This window comes from Rattus norvegicus, chromosome 13, assembly GCF_021556685.1.
Source record: "Rattus norvegicus strain SHRSP/BbbUtx chromosome 13, alternate assembly SHRSP_T2T, whole genome shotgun sequence".
Lineage (NCBI taxonomy): Eukaryota > Metazoa > Chordata > Mammalia > Rodentia > Muridae > Rattus > Rattus norvegicus.
The window spans coordinates 41,397,482-41,418,299 of record NC_141546.1 but is presented as its reverse complement, the minus strand read 5'-3'; the positions used below and the strand labels follow the sequence as shown (position 1 = coordinate 41,418,299).

The window sequence follows — 20,818 nt, the reverse complement described above, 5'->3', positions numbered from 1 at the left end:
TCTTCTTCCTTTTTATTGCCGGAAAACTATGCTAAATTTTTGTAAATTTCCACTTTGAGGTTCTGAAAACAAAATAGAATAAAAACAGTGAAGTCCAAATTCCACGGTACGTCCTCCAGGGAATACAACTGTCAACTGAAGTCTCTATGTGTTCCCACGAATTGTCTAGACGAGGAAAAGACAAGACGGAGGGAACAGCATGGCCATAGAGTGAACTGCGCTGGGATAATGTCCTTGCTTGGGTTCTTATGTGGCTTTCTTGGAACTACTGTTAGCACAATGACAGGTCTCTCTTTTGGGGATATGTATGTTCATGTGTGCACATGTGTGTTTGTGTGTACATGTGTTCACAGGTCTGCATGCATATGTTCATGTGTGTGCATGTGTTCTTTTGTGTGCATATGTGTTCACATATATGCATGCAAGCATGCGGAGGCCAGAGTTCAAGTTCTAGTGTCAGTCCTTGGAAGCCACGTACTCAGGATGAAGAGACAGGAGGGCTTCTAGTTCAAGGTCCTCCTTGGCTAAATGCTGGAACTACATTTATACCTGTGCTGTATTAATCTTTCTGCCATTGCTTGGATGTCCTCCGTGTGTGTGAAACAACAGGAACCTTCTAAGGATTTAAACATATATTCACCCCCATGTCCAAGGCAGCGAGCTGGCCTTTCTCTAAGAGAGACCTTGGCAGCAATGCCAAATGACTCCTAGAACATCTTTGTTGCTCGAGGTTACACTACAGTGAGAGAGATACTCAGAAGCACAGGGCCTCATTTCTAGCTGGGAATCTGGTGTAAAAGCTGGCATGCTGCAGAACGTTTGTATCTCACATTCTCGTACATCCTCAACACGCAGCAAAGGGCTCTTGTGGAGAGAAAGGGGTGTGCCTTCGTTCTGTAGTACATGCTAGAATACTAGTCGAATGGCAGCATTTAGTAAGTTTAATCAAATGCCCTAGGTTCTTATGCAAATTAGACAGAATTCACAAGTGTTTTTCCAAGGTCATGCAAACAAACGTAAAGGGCTTATTGCACATTGAGAGGTCTGACGAGACCATAATATGGTGTGCTGTCCTGATCCCCTGCCATCAAGCAAGAGGACCGCAGTCTGACGGTCTCTTTTGTGTGCATGCATTGTATGTGTACGTGCATATATGTGCATATGCACTTATGTGCAGTATATGTGGGCAGGTATGTATGCATGCAACCCAGAATATTCTTAATTGTTCCCTGTCTTACTTTGTGAGACTGAATCTCTCAGTGAGTTTAGAACTCACTGAGTTGGCTAGAGTATGTGGCCTGAGAGCTCCAGGAGCCTCCTGTCTCTACTTCCCCATGCTGGGATTGCAAATGTGCACCATCCCGCTGGGCCTTTTGGATGCAGGGATCCAGATGCAGGTCCTCATGCCGTTCAGTAAGCATCTTGCCAACTGAAGCATCTCTCCCCCATCCTTTAATGTTTTTGAGATAGGGTCTCATGTAACGGAGGCTGCCCTCACATATCACAAGTGCTCAAGGATGACCATGAGCTTTGGATCCTCCTGTCTTGACCTCCTCAGTGTCAGGACTACAGGCAGGCACTGTTGCCCCGCTTTATTAGGTGCTGGGATTGAACCCAAGGCTTCATGTACACTAGGCCAGTGCGATACGAATGGGGCTCTATCCCTAGATGTCACTGTTCATATTTAAAGGGAAAGGGGTAGGCAAGAAAATTTCCAGGAAGCCTGCTTGCCATTTGATGAAACTGTAGCTTTGCCACAAAACAAAGACTGAAGGCTAAAGCACCAGGAGACCCCCTGCTGGTTCCTGCTAATTCAGACCATTACTGAAAACAAGAAGGAAAGCCATTGTGCATATCCATAAGCCCTGAGAGATGGAGCATTTTCACACAGCAAGCATCAAATACCAATCAACAGTGGCCATTTTAATAACAACACAGCCTTTCCTAATTGACCCGCACCACCACCTAGAGCATTTTCCCCATCCAAACAGCCCTTCTTAATATCAAGGACATGAGATTCTATGGAGGGTTGGATTGTCCAGTTTTCTTGGCATGTTTTCCAGATGTGTACGGTTCATAAAATGACAGAAAGGAACAACCCTGGCTTTCTTTCCTGAAGGCTAATATTAAAAAAAAAATATGTTTACAATATGGCTTGTTAGCCAAGAAGAAAGATGATCTATATAACTAAAAGAAAATGATGGCTTGTGATTTGTGGAGAAAAAAAAAGCAATAATAAGGAAAAAATATGATATCAAAGAGAGTGGAGCGCTGGAGCTGAGGAGAAGGTATCGTGTGTATGGTGCTTGGTGCATGCTTGGAAACCCAGTGCTGGGGAAGTAGATCCCTGGGGCTTAATGGACGGCCAGCCAGCCTACCCTAAGGGCCAGCTTTAGGTCATTGAAAGACTGTCTCAAAATTAGGTAGAGAGTGTTTCTGAAGAATGGCACCCAAGATAATTCTGTGACCTCCATATGCATACATTCCTACAAACATGCATACATGAACACGTACAAACATACACATATGCACAAAAGAAAGGGCAAATAAAAAGGACAAGGCATTACCCAGCCAAAAACTTTTCTAAAAATAAAAAGAATGGTAACATTCCAAGGAAAGGAGAACATTGAGACTTTAAGAACAACGTACTTGACAGTCAATACAAGCATCACCAACAGCACAGTCAACACTTTCAACCTAACAGTCATTTGAAACAATCAGCAAAATCAACAGTCAGTATAGTCAATAGTCACCCAGCACAGCAGCATAATCAACACAGTCAACAAAGGTGGCATAGTCAGCAGTCTGTACAGCACAGTCAACAGTTACTCAATAATCGTTTTACAGAGCCAGCAGAGTGAACACAATCAAAAAAGTTGAAGTCATTCAACAGTCAATATAATCATTCACGACAGTGAGTCAGCCACAGTCAACAGTCAATCAACTGTTAACCCAGCCAACAGTTAATACAGACAACACAGATAACACAGTCAACAGCTACCAAAGTCATTCAACACAGTCAGCATAGTCTATACAATCAACAGTCAGCAGTCAGTCGTTCAGCATAGTGAACATAATCAACAGAGTCAACAGCTACCATAGTCAACAGTCATTCAACGGTTAACACAGTCAGTCAGTCAGTCAACATAGTTAACATGGTCAAAACAGAACACTTAGACCCCTCATACAGTTTCTATCCCATCAATTCTTTTGCTATAAATATTTCATTGCCCAGTGAGAAATTCTGTGCTGCTGGGGGGAGGGGCAAGTTTGAGAATGGACATCACTAGACTTTGAATTTTTGAAATTCTTAGCATTTTCACTTCTAATATTTGTCTGCTTTGTAAAGGACTTCCAGTCTGAGATAATCTTGGAGGTTTAAAGTTAAAAACCACTAAACATAACTAACAGGAAAGATAAAGGCCTACCTACTTTAGGCTATTCATGGACTGGATTAGTTAGGAGTGTGTGATGGTTCCTCTTGATTGACAACCTAATTGAACTTGGAGAAATGCCAAGGAGAGTAGACAAGCATACGTCTAGATGTGTCTGTGAATGTATCTTCAGAGAGAATTAACCAAAGGAAAGGTCTGCCCTGAATGTGGGTGGCACCATCTTGTGGGCTGGGGGAGGGGGTCCAGACAGAATACAGAAGAAAGAGAAATCCTGTGTATCAAGGCAACTGCTACAATGTGAACTGCCCTGGAACACTCTACCTACCATGATAGACTGAAGCCTTTGAAACCATGAGCCAAAATAAAACTTGCATCCTACAAGGTATCCTGCTCAGATATTTGGTCCAATTGACAGAAAATTAACACAGAAGACCACATTAAAAATGTTTCTACCCATTTGTCACAATTAAGAAACAAATGGAGAGGGGGCTGGAACGTAGCTTATTTGACAGAGTGTCCAGCATACTTAAGTCCTGGCTTCCATCCTATCCTTATAAGCAGTTGCAGAAACAACGAGAGCGACCCTGCCTCATCAAGGTGGCAGGTGAGATTCAACCTTCCAAGGCTGTCCTCTGGCTTCCACATATATCCATGCACACACTCACACAAATGCATGAGATCCTTGTGGTACACAACGAGAGGGATGCTAGGCACTGGGGACGATAAATGAAGATGGGTAAGTTTGTTGTTGTTGTTGTTGTTTGTTTGTCTTTGTTTTGACACAGGGTTTCACTATGTAGCTCAGGGTGTCCTAGAACTCACTGTGTAGCCCAAGCTGGCCTTGAACTCACAGAGACCTGCCTGAATCTGTCTCCTGAATGCTGAAATGAAAGATGTGTGCCTGGCTGGACACATGTTTCTACTCTCAGAATATCAATATATCAATATAAATAATAAACAATCCCAGGAAGTATACAGTTAGTAGGAATAACCTGAATTTCAATAGGAATGAGAGGTATACTCCATACAGTTCATAAGGTGATATTTAATTATCCTTAAAAATAAAACAGAAGCAGAATCAAGCTCCTAGCACAGTGCTTGTTAGGGGAGAAAGGTCTCAGCATGCAGTACTTACTGGTAATGAACCCAGGATGGTCCTAGCGTTTTCTTGAATTGAGCAAGTCCCACAATATCGATATAAATAAGCTCAACGATTCTGTCTCCTACAGTTGGACAGCCAGACCGGTTTCCAACAACCTTCTTCATAATCCTGGAGTGAGGCAAGTGGGGAAGAAAAGAAAGAAAAAGCACCAATAACTTTACGGTACTAAACCTGGCAAATGTGATGGGTCAAGTCACAGCTCCAGTCCCTATTAGAGATAATGGGCTGATGATCGAACCCTGTCTTAACTCTTCAGCACTCCTACTTGAACCCCTCTAAATTACATGCTTGGAAGCTGGTGTATGAACACAGCCTCCGTAGTGCAAGAAGCGGTGTTATCCATCTCCACTGTGGAGCAGACATGAGATGGCTGACCTGAGTCAACTCTCTGAATCTTGCTGTCATTAGCCATCAGTGTGGGGAGGGAGTACTGAATGGTTTTGTGCTGCTATTTCCTCCCAATTCAAATATTCTGATTTGGACGGGACTCTTTAAGACTCAGGAAATAAAACCTACAAGGTTCAGGAAATACATGAGACTAACAAGTCCCCAAGAAGCTCCTGAATCACAAGATTCTTGAGGACCCTCCCCAAGGTTATATAAATAGTAGCAATGGCTTAGGAGAGAAGATCCTCTGGCCAGTAGATTGTCTGCAAGTCATTCAGGCAGCCTGAGGAATGAATGCAGGATCTTTAGTGATGCACCTGCCTTTGGATTACCGTGCTCCTTCTAAGAACCCCTCGTCCACAATCCTGGTAAGTAACTCGATGAATTCACCGGTTTACCAAGTTGGACTTGGATGGAGTCACTTCTTTTGTCTTTATTGGTATCTTTTATATGGGATGAACGGATGTTCACATGTCCCCCAAAAAAGTCACACGAACATACAAATCTATGACATCATCTCACTTTCATTTATAATCCCTAAAAACCTTCAACCCCTAGCCCCCCAGTTCTAGTAACTCCCTCTGTAATCTTGCTGTTTTGAGTGACTCCTTACAGAACGGACCCTGTGACGTAGATGCTATCTTGTCATTCAGTCCCTGACCCACCTCTCTATCCTGATATTTCTAACTGCTCATGTGCTAGCAGAATGACAATGTATGTGACTGGTATGTGAACTTGGTTAGTCAGAGTAAGTAACTGCTGTGTACCCAGAAACCAGGCGCCACCTTTCCCTCCTGCCCCTGCTCACGTCCCACAGTAATACCTGAGCAATTTACAAAGGCCCACTCGCAAGTGACAGTGGTCACAAACCTCCTTTACAGTCCTCACACTCACTGCTTCAGGCCCCTTCTCTGAGCTTCTAAAAATCTCAAGCTCCTTTGAACCAGTTTCTCCTGAAGGGCTGGAAAACGTCCTGTGAGAGGCTGGATGATAAATACTTTCTCCTTTGCATATTCCATATGGTCAGAGTATGCTAGGCGCTAGGTGGGGAGATTTAACTCTGAGCGCTCCCTGTACTCACATTCTCGTGTCCACAGCTCCATCAGCATTAACAGAATTGCAATTGGTAGGCTGATTGCTTAATGCACCAGTTGTGATTATCGAAAGACTGGCATCAGAGTAACAGCACGCCCGCCATCTCTGCAGGCCCCACTTTGAGTCCCAGCCTGCCGAAGCCAGACAGAGAGGCTGCAAAGTGCATGACTCTCTGGGTTTCATGTTCTGCACATTTTAAAGCAAGTGGGAAGGCAACAGGAGACAGCCTGGCCAAGGAAGAGGAGAACTAGTTGAGGTATGGAGGACCCCCAGTTCATCTAACTTTGAAGGAGAAAGGAAAGGTTGCGCTAAAACGGCAGCGCAGATGTTAGACACCAGGCTCAAATCCAGGGACCCCTGCGTGGCACACCTGAAACCTCAGAGAGCTCATGTTCGTCTCAGCACAGTTTCCTCAGCCCTAAAACACAGATGGCAAGGGCACCTACTTCCAGGTACTGACGCTTAAATGCAGTACAACATACGGGCTGCCAAGATGCTCCCTCAGATAAGAGTACCCTCTTCTATCACTGGAAACCACAGTGGAAGGGGAGAACTGACTCCCGAAAGCTGTCTCTCTGACCTCGTCACACACCGTGGTACACACCTGCCCACACGTGCACACATGCAACAATAAACAAAACAAAACAAAACAAAACAAAGAGTAAAGCCACAAAGGGTTTAGTTTAGAACACCTGGTAAGTGGCATAGTTTTAATCGCTGCTGGGGTGGGGCTGAGCCGGCACCGAGCCTGCCTGGGATGCAGAGAGCCCAGGGTCCCTCAACCAGTGTCACATAAGCTGGACATAGTGGTGCACACCTGTAATTCCACCCAGCACTGAAGAGGTGGAGGCAGAAATGAGAAAGTCAAGGTCATCTCTCAGCGACATATATTGACTTTGAGGTCAGCCTAGGCTACACAGACCTAGTCTCAGTGTAAAAAAAAAAAAGTCCCAATCACACTATTGCTGTAAGCAAACCTGTATCATGGTGCCCAACATCTGGAAAGCAATGAAAAGACTGCTGAGGTTACCTTCAGACGTCTCAGCCAACAACCTTGGTGCATCAACAATCCAGCAGGAATAGGGCCGAACGAAGCTGCTCGTTACCCTCTCCACTGTTTCTAGACTGTTCCCTCAAAGGTTGGCACGGCAACAGAACCACTTCCGTGCTGGGTTAGAAGTCTCTGCAGGCAGTTTTTTTTTTTGGGGGGGTGACCATGGGGACTCCTGTTCATCTTTTTGGCCAAGCTGCATTAACTGGAAAGGGGACTGAGAGGGGGCGAGAGCTGGATGCAAATCTCAGTGGGACGGAAGACTCAGGGAAGGGAACAGACTGGGCTGGGAGGTAGCTAATTGTGAAAGGACTGGATCCAGGCTTTCGGGAAATCTATTTTACACATATTAAATTACAAACAGGAACTGGCCCTGCTTTTAGCTTTAGAAAGCTTGCCGTTGAGCAGGCAGTGGTGTGCATTTTGGCAAGAGGCAGAGAATTAGACAAGTCAATAGAGTCTTGTGCTGCAGATGTTGGGAACACCTGGAATAGCAAAGAGTAAGTGCTTCAGCGTGAGTTGTCCTGGTGTTCATTTATGAGGCCCCGGGAGCCTGCAGCGCCAATGAAAACATATTATCCTTTCCGTAGTGTTTGTATTTAGCTCCTGAAAATAATCTTCTTATCGCCCGTTTAGCGAATTATCACTCTCATTTTCCTCCACAAGAAATTGTACACTAATAGAGGGGGCTTAACAAGTTTACTATTTCGTTTTTGTGTTCTGATTTTCAGATTGAAAAAGTAATTTCCTTACTCCTTGAGCTCAGCCAGCGAGGCTGAGATGCGGATGTCATGGCCCAGCAGGTACAGAGATGTGATTAAGTCACTCCACTGAACGAGCTCGCCGAGAGGGCCGCCGCTGAATGCTGTCTCTGCAATCTTGAAGCCTGATTCCTTGGTCAGGAGCCCCAGGTGAACAAGGATCTGTGAAACAAAGAGGAGACACACACTGGCTTCTGGAGCCATGCTCAAAATGCTCAGAAGGCCCATGCTAAACTACTGTGCACACCACAAAGCAGTCAGCGCTGAAGGAGCCAGTGACGTCTCAGTATGGGGTATGTCATTTCTCCAGATGGTATAAAACAAGGGAAGAAATAATTTTCCACTGTTTTAGACAAATAAAAAACCATGAGCTGCTCTTGGTAGAGCTGTGAGTGTGAGTTACAGACAGATTATCCTGTTTTTTTTAAAAAATGGAATATATGGCTGGGTCAGTCAGGAAAGAACTTGATCAACAAACATGAGGTCCTGAGTTCGAATCCCTAGAGCCCAGATACAAATGCTTGGTGCACTGGTGCACGCTCCTAATTCCAGTGCAGAGGAGATGGAATTGGCTGGAGAGGCTGTCTATTGTGCTCCAGGGATCTCCTCAGTGGTGGGCTTGCAAGCATGTACACTTGGCTTTATTATTTTTTTTTTTTTTATGTGGGATCTGGGCAGCAAACTCGGGTCATTTGGCTGTGTGGCAAGCATTCTATCAGTTGAGTTCCCTGACCAGCCCTCAAATCTGCTTTTTAAATATACTACCACGGAAATAAGCATATTTAATGTTTCAGTGAACTTTGGTCTCTGACTATTCAACCAACCCAGTTTGGTGGTGGGGAGTTTGCTGCGGTGGGTATCTCCATTTTCTGGTCAGAATCCTCTCAGCTTCTGATAGCTTTTCTGCTCTTGGGTCTAAGAAGATGTCTTAAGCTCGCCAAGTGCAATTTCTGCCTCAGATCTTAATGAGCCATTTTCCCAAGAACCACTTATCCCACCTAGTGGAAACAGCATTTACAGATCAAAGGCCAGTTCTCGAGGGACTCTACATAATTGCTATTTGGAACCTTTTCCAATGGCCCTAGCTAGGAACTTCATTTTCCCTCAGAGAGAGAGAGAGAGTGAACTATGGGTTCTTACTGGAAGTGTCAATTCAAACATGTGTGTGTGTGTGTGTGTGTGTGTGTGTAAATATATATAAACATATATTTATATATCTTCAGTTACTGTTGTCCATCCTTTTCTAGTTATTTTACTTTCTCTTACAATGAAAATTCCACTTTGTAGACAGGAACACAGTAAATCACTTTCTATACTTTAATATCCAAAATGGCTCTAGAATAAGGTTATTGCAATCAAAGTGTTAATTTTTTTCATCAGTTTTGATGCAGGCTTACAAGGAAGGGCTGCTCTTTGTTTATGGGGCTCACTCTTTAGACCAGGCTGGCCTCCAACTCAGGTCTGCCTCGTTTCTTGAGTGCTGGGATTAAGATAAGAGTGTGTGCCACCACTCTGGGCCCTTGGCCACCAGCATTTTAAGGCACAAGGCTCAGAATTGCCCCTCCCCCAATATCTTGTTTCTGAAATCAGAAGCGTTCCAAACTTTATGAATAAGTCATAGTGGATAAGATCCTTCTCTCTCTCTCTCTCTCTCTCTCTCTCTCTCTCTCTCTCTCTGTGTGTGTGTGTGTGTGTGTGTGTGTGTAAGTATCTGTGTGGCAGGAGCATGCAGAGAGCTGTGTGTGCAGATGTATATGCCTGTGTACACATTCACAGGGGACAGAGGAAGACACTGAGTATAAGAAAAGAGAACTTGAAGGAGGGCAAGGAGAGGCTGAGCTCATCTACCTTGATGGGATGTCACGTGACACATGACAGCCCTTTCCTGCTCTTTCCAAGAAAAATCAATTTTTTAAAACAGGAAGCAGGAACGTGAAGGAACAGAATTATCAAACTCACTTTCTTCCGTTTCCTCTTCTCTAGGTTTTGTTTCTCTGCCAGAGACTTGATTGCTTGGATCCATGCATCAGCCATTCGCCGGATCCGAAGTCTCATCCACCGGAACTCCTCATGCTTCTTCATCATGCCGTAGAGAATGTTAAAATCCGTGCGGATTTCTGCCTAGTGGGGAACAAGGGAGAAATGTAACAAAATGAGCCAAAGATTGAAATGCTAGGAAGCTAAGTGATTTTCATGATGCGACATTTTAAACCTCAGAGTCAATTAAGTCCAGGATTTCAAAAGTCAGTCTTGACTCTGTGCAGTAAGAGGGCCCAGGGTTGGGTGCTAAGCAGGGGCAGCCGTACAGCCTGATGGTGATGATCTGAGTCCAGTCCCTTGGGCCTGCATGGTAGGCAGGCTGTCCTCTGGTCTCTACGTGCACATCATGGCAAGCACATGTCCATGTACACATGCATACACACATACACTAAATATAATTAAAAATACTTTAAAGAGCGAGAGGTGCTAGGGCTGCAAATTAAAACAGCAGCCCCTGACAGCTGGTGTGTGTTACAAGGGGCATCATTAAGAGATCAGAGACTGAGAAAGGAAGTGCAGTAGTCATGGGAAGCTCTGCTGACATGAACGTCTCATAATTAACATACACGGAGCATGTTAACCCCCCGTATCTAAATGTATTTTTGTCTCGGAGTTGTCTGCTAAGCAGTTGACCACTAGGAAGAAAGTCTCCTCAGCTCCAACAGGGCAGCCAGCATTCTGAGGGGCACCAGAGGGCCTCTCTGGCCTCAGAGAAAGATGAGACGCAAATGATTATTTTCTAATTTTATCCTCATCCAAACCAACAAAATTTATGATTTTCTACGGAATTTAGAAAGCTAGGGATGGTCTTTGTTTCTACCGTAGCTGAGTACAACTTACAACTCAGACCAGAATAATGTAGTCCAGGAAGACTAGATTTCCTGATATTCTGGATATTGACTAGAACCTGAGAGAAACATTGACAATATTGCTTTTTATTTCACAGGGCACCTCATGCGTACCAACTTGTAGGCACTCTACACACTGAGCTACATCTCTTAGCAGTCACCATGGCTCTCACTCTTAGCGTTTGCCTCCCATCTCACATCAGCAGCCTCCCACAGTCTACACCTGAGTCCACAGACCCTGGCCAAGCACGGCGCCTTCCTCCTGGCTGCCTGTTTGTGTGCATCAAGTTTTAGTGGGGCACAGCCAGGCCCTTCATCACATACTGACCATGGCTGCTCTGTGCTAGGGCTGCAGAACCGAGTAACTGTACATGAGGTGAAATGTCCGGCAAAGAGAAGAACATTAGCTTGTTGTCACATTTTTACTTATTTAGAATATGAACGTGTGTGTGTGTGTGTACGACATTTTAAACCTGAGGGTCAATTAAATCCAGGATTTCAAAAGTCAATTTTGACTCTGTACGTCCGAGCACTCGTGCAAGCCAAAAGGCAACTTGTATTGGTTTTCTTTTTAGATCACGTGTGTCCTCAGGAGTCAAACTTTGGTCTTTAGGCTTGGCAGTAGGTGCCTTTACTTGCTGAATCATCTCACTGGCCCTGTTATTTTTACACATGATAGGGTCTCTGGTAGTCCAAGATGGCTTTGAACTCTCTATGTAGCCAAGGATGACCATGACTTCTAATTCTCCCGCGTCCACCTCCAAGCACTGGGATTAGAGGCATGACCCACCATGCCCAGTGCACACAGCTGCAGACTGAACCTAGTGCCTCTTACATGCTACCTAGTGAGCTACATCCCAAACCCTCATCTGACCCTGTACAGAAAGTGCCTGCTTTGGGTGAGACAGAAGACTCCGTGGTTAAGGGTGCTGACTGCTCTTGCGAAACAGTGGGGTTCCGCTCCCAGCACCCATGCCTTGTAGTTCCCAACATCTGTAATTCTAGTTCAAGGATTCAGTGCTCTCTTTTTGCCTCTTTGTGCTCCAACCTGTACATGGTGTGCCCACACAGAAAAGTACATATATATGCAAATAAAAACATTAAAAATTAAGGGTTTGCTGATTTATGGTCTAAAGAAAATGCCCACGCTTTCAAGATAGCATTGAAAGGTATGAAGTCCTTCTTCCTTTCCTGTCTTCCTAATTGTATCTTCCACCAGCGTCTCCAAACCTCTGACCCTGCCCACCCAACCATGCAGTAGGATGCGAAAGACCGACTCCCCATAGAAACATGCCTCTGCCGCAGCCACAGAGAACACAGCTTGTCCTTTGACATTCATCTCGTCATCCTCTCTACGGAATCTCCCTTGACCTCCGCAGCTGAGACCACCCTTCCTCATTAATCTTCCTTAGCAGGCATTGGAGCCTGGTGACAAGTCTGGTCATTATTTACAGCCAGTCCCCTCATTAGATCACCCAAGGCCTCCACATCTGGCACAGAAGCTCATTCCTCTCTGTGGCCCCATCATTTAGGGGACCTTCAGAGAACCTCTCAATAAATAAACCCAGGCTAACCAGTGTAGGATTTGGCCAGCTAGACTTGAGATTTCAGCTGGCACTTCCAAAAGGTGCTATGTGTGTCACTCAGCGTCTGACCGAAACACACAAGGGGAGGAAGAGTGTTCCAAAGTCATTTACCAATGAGTTATGGTCAGCTTCTTCATAGGGATTTTTTGCTCTCCAAGGTAAACGAGGACACCAATTTTCAACCTGCAAAAGATAAATCAGAAACATTAAGTGTACTAGCTCATCTTTTAGTGGGCACACTTGGTCAGAAGGCTAAGAACAATTCCAACTTACAAGGAGCACGGTGTTTATACAGGATAGTATTAACCAGATAGTAATCAAACTCCTGCCAGATGTGGGTGTCCTCTAAGGTGCAGAGACCTTCAGCCAAGGTCTTAAAAACCTATCCTCCATTACAGGGAGTGACTTCTTCCTCAACTAATCCTCACTCTTTCAAAGGAGGGAAGGAGTGTCCTCTGGCAAGAGGTTAAAAGGTTTGAACACTTGTGCCGTGTGAAAGAGTCGCCGGGCACCATTCAGTGAAAAGGCACAGATGATGTGTGACCCGCTCAGGTGTGTCTAAAGGGAACAGGTGGCATTCAGACCACAGCATTATTCTCTAACCTGATGACCAGGAATGCAGACCTCGCTTTAATGCTAATTAGTCAAGGTTTGTTTTCTGGGTATTTGCCTGACACTGCCTCAAGAAATAAGATGGGTAACCTAGGACTGGTGGCTCACACCTATCATGCCAGTACCCAGGCTGTGACTTAGGAGGATCAGTTGTTCTAGGCTCTATAACGAGCTCTAGACCAGCTTGAACTACATGAGACCCACTCTCCAACAAGAGCAAACCAGGAATGGATTACACATCTATTCAGTGATCTTACGAGAGAGAGTTCTTCCACAGGAGGATCTAATCTGTCTGCACACAAGCTGTGTCTAACCCTGTACACCGAGACAACTACGAAGTTCCCTTGTAAGAACCTCATAATTGAATTACAGGATCCCTGTGTGTGTGCGTGCGTACACACACACACACACACACACACACACACACACACACACACACCTCTCCCTCTCCCCCCCCCTCCACAATGTTTTAAACAAGTCTGTAATTTGTGTAAGCTTTCATTCACAGTTCTCTTGATCGTCTGTGGCTTACAGGCTCAGGCTGGGCACTGTAAGTGTTGGGGGAAGGAAGAAAGGAAGGAGGAGAAGATCTGGGCTTGTAGATATTTCGTCAAGAAAAGTTACCAGGGATTAGTGAAATCAATAACTGTTAGGAAGGGGTTGGAGAGATTGGCTCAAGGCACGGTTGGGACGCAGTCCAGTTCCCAGCACCCACATGGGACAGCTCACCACTACCTGGAACCCCTGCTTCAGGGGATCTGACACCTTCTTCTGGCTTCCAAGAGATCTCACATGCATACATTGACCCCTCTTGATATATGCATAATTAAAATAAAAAAGTCTAGGAAAGGAAAAACAAGAAATCCATTGAGTGACACAGACATTTGATTTGGCTGTTTACCTAAAATAGCTACAAAATTTCAGAAACAGCATGGCCATCCCTTTACCAACTCATACAGCATTGCTGAGGATGGGTCAAGAGCTGGCACCAGAAATCACTGCTCCTCAGGTAGGGGATAGGGAAGATTTTACAGAGGAGCATCCTTTAAGAGTAACCAACTCAGGAAACCATAGCCTTTTTTGGTTGGCAGATCAGTCAGATAAGAAAATCTGTCTTCCAGGTCTGGGTAAGTTTTCAAAGAAACATGTCAGTTTCGGTAATCTAGAAATTACTCAGAATGCAAGGTGGTATTTACTGTGACCAAAAATAACCAGCCATATTTGCACAAAGCCATCTGCTGTGGAAAATGGTCAGAAAGCAGCTGGGCTCGGGGCAGCAAGGCTTAAGGGGGTGGTAGGAAAAGTGCATGGTTTCCTCTTCTTCTCGTGGAGTAAAATTAGACTGGGTTGATGTTTGTGAGTGGCTGCACTCACTCGGAAACTCTCCCCATGGGGAAAGTGGAATGCCTTCACTCATAAACGGAGACAGTACTAACCTGCCTGAGCCCCATGGTCTGAATTACTGTGGACCAGCAACAGTATGACCACGGAAGGCAACAGACACAGTTCCACGACTCGGGGGGAAAAACGAGCAGAGGAGGAGCCTGACAAAGCAACACGAGACGCTTCGGCCAGTCCCAGAGACGCCACACACATCTGTGCTTCCTGCTCTGAGGCCAGATTGATTCACTTGGCAACAATTAAATTTTAGTAAATGGACTCAATAAAATGTCCCTGTGAAGCATATTTATAACAAGAAGGCTTCAGACGGGTCCTGGGCTTGACTGCTAGACTTCCAACCATGCATATAAGTGTGCACACACACACATACACACACACACACACACACACACACACACACACACACACACACACACACACGCGCGCGCGCGCGCACAGAGCATGATGTCAAGAACCCTCACAGAGAAATACACAACTAAGTTCATTTTTTTTTTTTTTTGGTTCTTTTTTTCGGAGCTGGGGACCGAACCCAGGGCCTTGCGCTTCCTAGGTAAGCGCTCTACCACTGAGCTAAATCCCCAGCCCCAACTAAGTTCATTTTTAAAACATTACTTTTATCCTTATCCACTTAACTGAATTATCTTTGTGTATGTGATATATGTTTGCTTCCCTGTGTGTGTGTCTGTACATGTAGATGTGTGCCCATGTGTGCACATGCGTATGTAGGTGTGTGGATGGCAGAAGTTGATGTTGGATGTTTTCCTCTATTACTCTTTGTTCTTTTCCTCCTCTTCCTCCTCCTCCTCCTCTTCCTCTTCTTCTTCCTCCTCCTCCTCTTCCTCCTCCTCCTCCTCCTCCTCCCCTCCTCACCTCTCTCTCCCTTTTCTTTTTCTTTTTGGAGACAGGGTCTGCAAGTAAACCTGGAGCTCACTCATGCAGCCAGGCTGGAAGCTCTAAGGTTCCACCTGGTTCTGCCTACCCTGCTTTAGGGTTGCAGGTGCAGGCCCTGGAGTCAGCTGCTTATGTAGGTGCCGGCGAGCCTAGCTCAGATCCTCCTGGGTGAGCAGCAGACGCTTGACTCACAGGACCTCTCGCCAGCCCCTGAATAAATGAAGTCTATATTGGAACCTGTCAGGATAAAAAAAGAAAATCTCCCCAAGAAGAATATAATGGGAAAAGATGAAGCAAGACTAGGAATAAAGAAAACGGAGGACACTGTGGCGGGACCAGATATTAAGAATGCCCTCCCTCACACCCCTCCACCCTGTGATGAACCTTCCGAGTCTTGTTCTGATGAAAACCTAGTCCGTCCGGGGTGATTTAAAGTAGAACTTCACTGGAGAGCTCTCAAGGCTGTAATTCCTCCTGCGAGCTGATCATTTGTCTTAGTTCTTCTTTCTCTAAACCACTAGCTACCCCTTTGCTACCTCCAAGGACATCGCTGCAAACGTGGAAGATAGAGTGGTCCGGGGAGCTTTTAGGCAGCAATTTCGGCTACTCGTGCAATTGGAATGGTGGAAATAGATAAAGACCTTAACCCACAAGGGGAGAGCGGGCTGAGGCTGTTTTCCACGAGGATGGGATAACTAGTTGATGAAATAATGAAATTACATGTAAACCAATTATCCTGCGGGAAGAAGAGGAAAAACAAAAAAAAAAAATTTTTTTTTTCTCTCCCTGGCACCTCAGAGGAGGACCGGGATTGGAGGAATGCCAGGGTTGGCGATAACTTAATGATGGAGCAAACTGCCCTCCACAGGGCAACATTTTCCTAAATGAAAGCACCACAATGAGCATGCGGGGGAAACCGTGCCTGCAGCTGACAGCTCCACCCACTCTGATACGTAACTGCGTTTTCTGTCGGATGCGTCCAACGTCATTGAGCGAGCTTGGCCCGTCAGGGTAACAGCCTATCAATAAATCGGACCCCAGGAGGAGCCCACTCCCTGACTCATAGGGACTGCCCTGGTTGGAACAGTTCAGAAGAGCTACTCTCAGACTGGCTCCCAGAGTCCTTGGTTCCTAAGGCCGCCCCCAGGCACCTCCCATCATGGCTGCCTCAGCCCCACGTCCTAGCTGCGGCTTTTCACCTGCCTGTGGCCCTCAGTGCAGAAGCTCATCTCTACTCATCCTCCCTTACCTCTGTCCAATCTTACACAACCCCCTCAGAAGCAACAACTCACCAAAGGTAGCCTGTAGTTTACCACAGTAAACAATAGGAAATGGGGTTTGGCAGACAGCTCCGTGGCTAGAACGCTTTGCTACCCATGGGTGAGGTCCTCATTTTGATCCCTAGAGCTCATGTTAAGTATCCCCGTGTGTCATTATGTACTTGTAATGTAAGTGCTGGGAGGGTACAGAGAAGAAGACATCTTGGCCAGTCTAGCTGAACCAGCAAGCTCTAGCTTCAGCGAGAAACCCTGTCTCAAAAACTAAGGTGGGGAGTGGCAGTAAGACATCTAACATGCCACCTCCCGGCCCCTGCACACACAACTCAGACAGTCACACACTCACAAACAGGTGCACACACGCAAAACCGGAAACCATCTGAACTCATGGTAACGCATCCAGGAATTGATGAAGCAGTAGCACCACTCGGATCGCGTTCAATTTGGAGGCAAAACTCTTTAGACACAAACTAATCCTTTTAGTGCGCTAGCCACAGGCTGCAAAAGGGAGAGGCAGCAGAAGGAGACGGGGAAACCTCGCTGGCCTGGAACTTTGGGACACTAATGGATATTCAGCGGAGAGGGCTCTATACATCACTTTCCTTAGAGACGAGACATAAAATAAAACAATTCTGACATACCTCCTGGTGGTTTAGACTTCTCTGGTTTTTCAGCTTTGTGAGAGGGCTGGTGAATCACAGCAGTATGAGTTCCTAAAAGTTCTAACTGGGTCAGGCTGTTTGTTTCAAGATGCACAGTCTGGAAGAGTCACTGCCCTCAAGGAAAAAGAAGCTGCCGGCAGATACGCATGGGGCGGGAGGGAGGTGAAAGGAAGAAGCAGGAGCCTGCTGTCAACACTAACCGTAGAGGCCAGGGAGGTGCAAATGCATGGTCCTCGAGGGCCTGGTCTCTCTGAGCTGATGCTCGCTTCTGTGGACAGAGCCTCAGTTTTGGTTTCTTCTCTTGCTAATGTAGATGAGACTGTCTTATTCTAGCCTATCGCCAGACACCCTGGACCTCAGGCTGCCCTTTCCAGGGAACAAACACAATCGAAACCGTCCGCCAGGCCTAGCAGTGTACATATTTAGTCCCAGAGCTCTGGAGGCAGAGACAGGTTGATGTCTGAGGTCTGGGTGAGTTTGGTCAACATAGTGAGTTCTAGGATAGCCCAAGCTGCATAACCTTGTTTCAAAAAAACAAAATCTAAACAACAAACAAAGGTTCCGCCCCAAACCCCAAATGTCTAAGAAAAGAGAGACTCTGTGTGTGTTGGGGACTTGCGGCGTTTCAGTTTTCTCTCTTTTGTTAATCTGCATGTTACAATGGAGGTGTGTGTGTGTGTGTGTGTGTGTGTGTGTGTGTGTGTGTGTGTGTGTGTCTAGGCCACAGATCCATCTACCTCATCCTTCCATACCTGCAGCATTCATACTCCCAAAGAGAAGACCTGGACTTACAGCTACCATGTGATTTCTTCTGGTATGAGTTTAATTTTAAAAATTTAATACATTTGTGTTTTTTGAAATTAAAATATAATCACACCATTTATCACCTGCTACCAAGCTCTTTGTTCCATGGTGGTTGTAGCCTTGAACTGTGAGCCCAAGCTCCTCCTCTCTCTCCTTAGGTTGCTTTGGTAAGGTATTTTATCCCAGCAGAGAAGAGACACTGATACACACAGTAAGGGACAGACGATAATTAATAAGGGGGCGGAGTTATAATGATAGAGTAGAATAAAAGTCACTCAGTGAAGTATTTGGTTCTAGAAATTTCCACTGAATAAAACCAGGCCTCTGTTGGTTATCGGTGACTGAAAACCCTTGAAGCAAGATGCAGATGGGGCAGTGGTGAGGATGGAGTCTAGAGCACCCATCATGGCCTCTACCAGGGCAGGCAAGAACACTACAAACAGAGAATGTGACTCAGCCGGCCATGTGTAGGGGAAAGCCAGGGGCTGGCGTGATCCTTGAGAGCCTGCTTAGGCTATGACACAGAGAAGCTGTGACAAGTCTTCCCTATGCCTCAGAATGAGTGGGTTCTAATGGGCTTATGACACAGACGTTTTACAACCCAGATTGATAGTGCTCAAGGAAAGTCACTTTTCGTTACACAGGAGAGAAGGCACATGGATTCCTCTGCAGACGATCACACAGATAACACAGACACACTGCCGTGCTTCCTCCCACATTTCTCCTTAGGTGTTCCTCGCACTCAAAACTAGCTTCAGCCAGCCTGAATCCATGTGAATAGCCAGAGGTGGAGGTCGCCGAGTTCAGGACACTAGGCACTCCGACGTTCTTTGTCGCCTGGTTACCGTCTTCCATGACCTTGGGAATGTTCTGTAATTCCCTCTTTCATCCCAATCTGATTCCTCTTCTCCCTCTCGAAATAATACTGGGCGGAACTACTCTGTGGCTAAGCTCAAAATTCCTCCGCTTTGTGTCTCAATCTCAGAGTCTTAGCAGGTTTTCAAGACAAAGTTATAGCTAGGAGAAATAACCAATGTCAGTAAATACCAGGGTCAATAAAAGGGTGTGTACACCCTGGGACTTAAAATACTATGGATAGAGCCATTCATTCAGTAAATGTATGCATCAGGCACTCATTTCTTTTTCTAAACAGTCCTGTTTACTATAGCAGTGATAAAATGTTCGGTCAAAAAAATAGTGAGTGTGCATCAAACATAGCACATGTATTTCAACTGATGACTTCTTAATGATAATAAGGGGAAAAAAGGATGCAAGGAAAACAAATACAAAACAAAACAAAAACAACCCTCTTTTAAGTATTAAGAAGTGTTAGATTTCTGTGGTAGCCAACTGAGAAATAAAAGTTTTCTGGGACCAGTGAGGATGGTCCAGTTGAGGGGGCATGGGGCTAAAGGTCAACCCCCAGGTCTCACAAGGTAGAAGGAGAGTCGTGACCCCTGCCTGAGACTGTCCCTTGACCACCACATGCCCATGCCCCCACACAAAATAGTAAGTAAGTAAGTAAGCAGTAAGTATCATAAAAGTATTTCAGGGTTTTCTATAGGAATTCTTTGGGTGACTGGATAGGAAATGACAGTAATTCACCTCAGTGGACATTCTCATGAATGAAGAAAAAGAAACAGATAGGACACTGCTCCTCATTGTGGTGGAGAAGGTGCATTGTAGATACTTGGGAAATCATAGTCAGAGGTAAAGAAATCTTGGAGAGTCCAGAGTGGACATGACCAACAGACTGAGCAGAGCCATGTGTGGACAAAGGAGAGGGGAGAGGGGAGAGGGGAGAGGAGAGAGGGGAGAGGGGAGAAGGGAGAGCCAGGAGACTAGAGACCAAGAGACCAAAAGGCAAAAATAGTGAAAGGACTGGTGAAACCAAAGTGGCTGCTGGGCTCTTCAGAGAAGAGCAGCTAGGGGAAGGGCAGCCCAGCCCAGTCCCTGGGCTGGGAGGTTTAGAGTAGGAGCTGGGGTGCACTAGCCAGCAGGGCCCTGAACTGGTATGGACTGAGGGATGCTGGGAGAACCTGGAGGCCACCATCGACTTTGATGTCAGTAGGGATCTCAGCCATTCATCCTGGGTTTTCGACCTAATACCTTATAGAAGAAGAAGAAACTTATCTAGGCATCGGGATACTGGCCTGGCTCGCCTGAGGTCCCAGCTTAAGGTAGAAATCCAAGTGGGAAGAGAGAGGGTGTGAAGGAGAGGCAGGGTAAAGGAGGGGGTCGGTGAAAGCACAGCCAAGTAGTATAAGTCTCCTGGGAGAAGTATGAAATGTCATCCACGAGGCAAAATAGATCCATAGACTCCCCCTGACCAGACTCTGTGGGACAATCACAGTGCCGCAGAGAGAGAATCATCAAAAGTCAGAGCTGGACACACTGACAAGTAAGCAAAGTTAGGGAAGTTTCTGGTTTTGCTTTTTGTGTTGTCCCTCAGGTCTTCACGTGAGAAGTTTTGTTAAACTCACTGGCACCCAAACCAGGCAGGAACAGCCTGGCTGGTGGCTCAGTATTAGCATGGCGACTCATCACTGGGACACAGAAACAGCAGGGATGGGGGATAATCAGTTAGCAGGGTGTTTGTCTAGGATTCATGAAGCGCTTGGGATGGGTTCCATCCCAGTGCCACTAAAACCGGATATAAGAGTGAAGATCTGTAATCCCGGCACTTGGGAAGTTCTCAGTCATCCTCAGCTACATACAGAAGTTAAAGTTGAGGCTAGCCTGGCTGTATGAGACCCTTCTAAAAATTGTGAAATGTGTTTTGATCACATTAACACAAACTATCAGACAACACTGAAAAGTCTGTAAAGTTCGGCTGGAAGATGGCT

At 45.8% G+C, this 20,818-nt stretch overlaps 1 protein-coding gene and 1 non-coding gene across 5 annotated transcripts in view; both read right to left on the bottom strand.

Moving 5' to 3' along the window:
* Mgat5 (alpha-1,6-mannosylglycoprotein 6-beta-N-acetylglucosaminyltransferase) overlaps window positions 1-20,818 on the bottom strand; it is a 288,591-nt gene that overhangs the window by 93,122 nt on the left and 174,651 nt on the right. For all 4 annotated transcript variants that reach the window (XM_087581590.1, NM_023095.1, XM_087581591.1 and 1 more), the window contains 4 exon segments: window positions 12,437-12,508; window positions 9,811-9,972; window positions 7,844-8,013; window positions 4,531-4,665 (listed from right to left, as the gene is read on the bottom strand). In XM_087581590.1, coding sequence (XP_087437716.1) covers window positions 4,531-4,665; window positions 7,844-8,013; window positions 9,811-9,972; window positions 12,437-12,508 — 539 coding nt within the window.
* Window positions 20,416-20,524, bottom strand: LOC120096388 (small nucleolar RNA U6-53/MBII-28). Its single transcript, XR_015636440.1, has one exon. It is a non-coding gene; the product is annotated as a small nucleolar RNA U6-53/MBII-28 (small nucleolar RNA).